The following is a 2,716-nucleotide window of genomic DNA, read 5'->3' as shown; positions in this document are numbered from 1 at the left end:
GATAATGTTTATGAAGTTACATTCAGCATTATTTCATTTGATAGAAGAGATGTGATATACAATAAAAGTTTTATAGCACTAATGAGTTAAAACGGAAATTAATATTTGTTGTTTGTTTTGCTTCGCGTGTTTGTTCTTCAACGTGCCTTCGTCTTATCAAGTGATGAAGAATCCATGTGAATATTAATTAACCTGTACTGAGTGAAGTTTGTATGTGTATAAAATTCATGTTTATGGATTAGGTCAACGAACACAAATGACTCTCAGTATCATTAATTTTTCCGGGGTGAGGAGTGGTAATTATTACAAAGTCACAGCTAATATTTGTCGCTTTGTAAATTTAATGATCTGTGGAAAACGTCGCTGGTCCCTTAGTAAGTATACGGTATGGAAAGGGAGGGACAAGATTATCAATTGCTTCTCGTTTAAGCGAAAATACTCTCTCTCTCTCTCTCTCTCTCTCTCTCTCTCTCTCTCTCTCTCTCTCTCTCTCTCTCTGCGCCTGAAGTTAGTACATAACAGCACTTCAAATGGACTTTTAGGTAAAGAAATATTGCGCAACTAAGGTTTGTCTGGCTTGCACGACATTTTTCCCTCCACACGGCAGCGTCGATCTGAGGGGAGAGATGGAGCGAGAACCCCTCAGTTCAGCGCTGGAGGTGAGGGGAGTGAGGCATCTCATGGGTAGATAGGTGCGCCAATTTACAGCATCAACTTTTCGTTGTTCTGTGTAACGCAGATAAGTCTGATTTAAGAAGAAAAAAATTGATAGCGAACACACGAATAATAGCCTGGATTGGGAGTGATAAGACAGAAACATACCAATCTATTATGCAAATCACATCGTTTGCGTTTCTTTGACAACAGAAGAAAGATAAAGTTATCTGAACTATATTTTTCTTCCAAGATGCAGTCACCTAATGGTAAGTATTTTTGCAAATTTTAACCAGACTTAATTAAGTCTTGCACCTTACCAAGATCATTTTTGCAATATGACATCGCAAGGTGGGCCAACAACAGGCGATGGTGGGTGGACACTCTCTCTCTCTCTCTCTCTCTCTCTCTCTCTCTCTCTCTCTCTCTCTCTCTCTCTCTCTCTCTCTCTCTCTCTCTATCTATCTATCTATCTGTCTATCTATCTATCTATCTATCCATATATCTATCTATCTATCTCCTTTTTCGCAGATTCCGCCTCAGCTAGAAAACCAAATCGCCATCGAGTATTTGAAGTCACTTTAGTGATGCCTTTACGGGAGGTTATATAGGAAAGTCTCTTCATATTGTAGCGTCTTGGTGTCATCATAGTCAAACAAATGGTGCATCTCAATGAATGCAGGAGTTCTCGGCTCATTCAAACAGTGAACATCCGCAGTTGCCCACCCATGACCTATGAATGCAGTCTTGTTAACTCGTCACTGTCCTTTGGTAAATTGGTATCACTTTCAAAAACTGCATACAATTAACTGAAAGGTAAAGTGGCTAGGCCGGCACCGTTGTTAATGGAATGTTAAGAACCTAATTCTGAAACGTGAATGGTTGGCAGTGTTTTTACTTTTTAATTCAGGAGGAATGTTTCAGAGCTCTCTTTTAGACCTAGTTACTAATCCATGCATTCACTTAATTCTTTTTATTTTTAATATTAATTTTCATCAGGCGCCTACGCTTTTACATTTTTCGCATTTATGAGTTTTAAATCCGCTGTCATCCTATACTCTCTCCTCGGTAATACTTGCGTTTTTCATTTATCACAAGACCTCTCAGCCGCTCCCATTTTTCTATCCCCCTTAAAGACTGTATTCTTGCTGGATTTAGTGTGTCCTCAGGGCGTGGCTGGAGCAACACCTCTGCCTCCCGCTGTGCCGCCCGACACCTCCGAAGACTATCACGGATAAGAGAATGACAGAACTACTTTGCGACCTTACGCTGAACTCTTATGGCGGCTATAAGACTTGAATGTGTGTGTGTGTGTGTGTGTGTGTGTGTGTGTGTGTGTGTGTGTGTGTGTGTGTGTGTGTGTGTGTGTGTGTGTCGAAAATGGAAGATAAGAAAAAAAACACACGCGCGCACACACACACACACACACACACACACACACACACACGACAGAGAGAGAGAGAGAGAGAGAGAGAGAGAGAGAGAGAGAGAGAGAGAGAGAGAGAGAGAGAGGTCCGTGTATGCCTGGCCAACTCTAGTATTGACCCAGTTGTGTTAGAGTTACCGCGCTGATTAAATTATCTTTTGGAAAAGTAAATCTCGTTGGTAATTTGTTATTATTTTCACATAATAGTGTTAGTGGCCTATCTTTCACACTCTCGCCACGACAGATCAAGCCTCGAATGAAAAATCCCTCAAGGTTTGAAGGCAATGTACATAGTTTTTCACGAGATTATCTGTGACCGTGTTTTTTGTGGTTTCAAGGAAGGAAATACCACATTAATATTATTCGTCGGGCTTGGGCTTCTATTAAGGTAATGGAGGTTTATCCCGAGAAAAGCCTCAGCCAGACTTATCCCATTGTGGAGGAAAGTGTAGATGTTACAACAGGAACAACGAGGAATTTCATCGTTCCTGACATTTTGATGATAATAATAATAATAATAATAATAATAATAATAATAATAATAATAATAACAACAACAACAACAACAACAACAACAATAATAATAATAATAATAATAATAATAATAATAATAATAATAATAATAATAATAATAAT

At 39.1% G+C, this 2,716-nt stretch overlaps 1 protein-coding gene across 1 annotated transcript in view; it reads left to right on the top strand.

The window, feature by feature from the left end:
• The first annotated feature begins 659 nt into the window (after positions 1–659).
• LOC123505561 (hemicentin-1-like) overlaps positions 660–2,716 on the top strand; it is a 52,223-nt gene continuing 50,166 nt past the window's right edge. The window contains exon 1 of the mRNA XM_045257027.1: positions 660–923. Coding sequence (XP_045112962.1) covers positions 908–923 — 16 coding nt within the window. The 5' untranslated portion in view covers positions 660–907. The remainder of the gene's footprint in view (positions 924–2,716) is intronic.

This window comes from Portunus trituberculatus, chromosome 18, assembly GCF_017591435.1.
Source record: "Portunus trituberculatus isolate SZX2019 chromosome 18, ASM1759143v1, whole genome shotgun sequence".
Taxonomy (NCBI): Eukaryota; Metazoa; Arthropoda; class Malacostraca; order Decapoda; family Portunidae; genus Portunus; species Portunus trituberculatus.
Note: the sequence above shows the minus strand (reverse complement) of the source record. Positions and strands in the feature narration are given on the sequence as shown.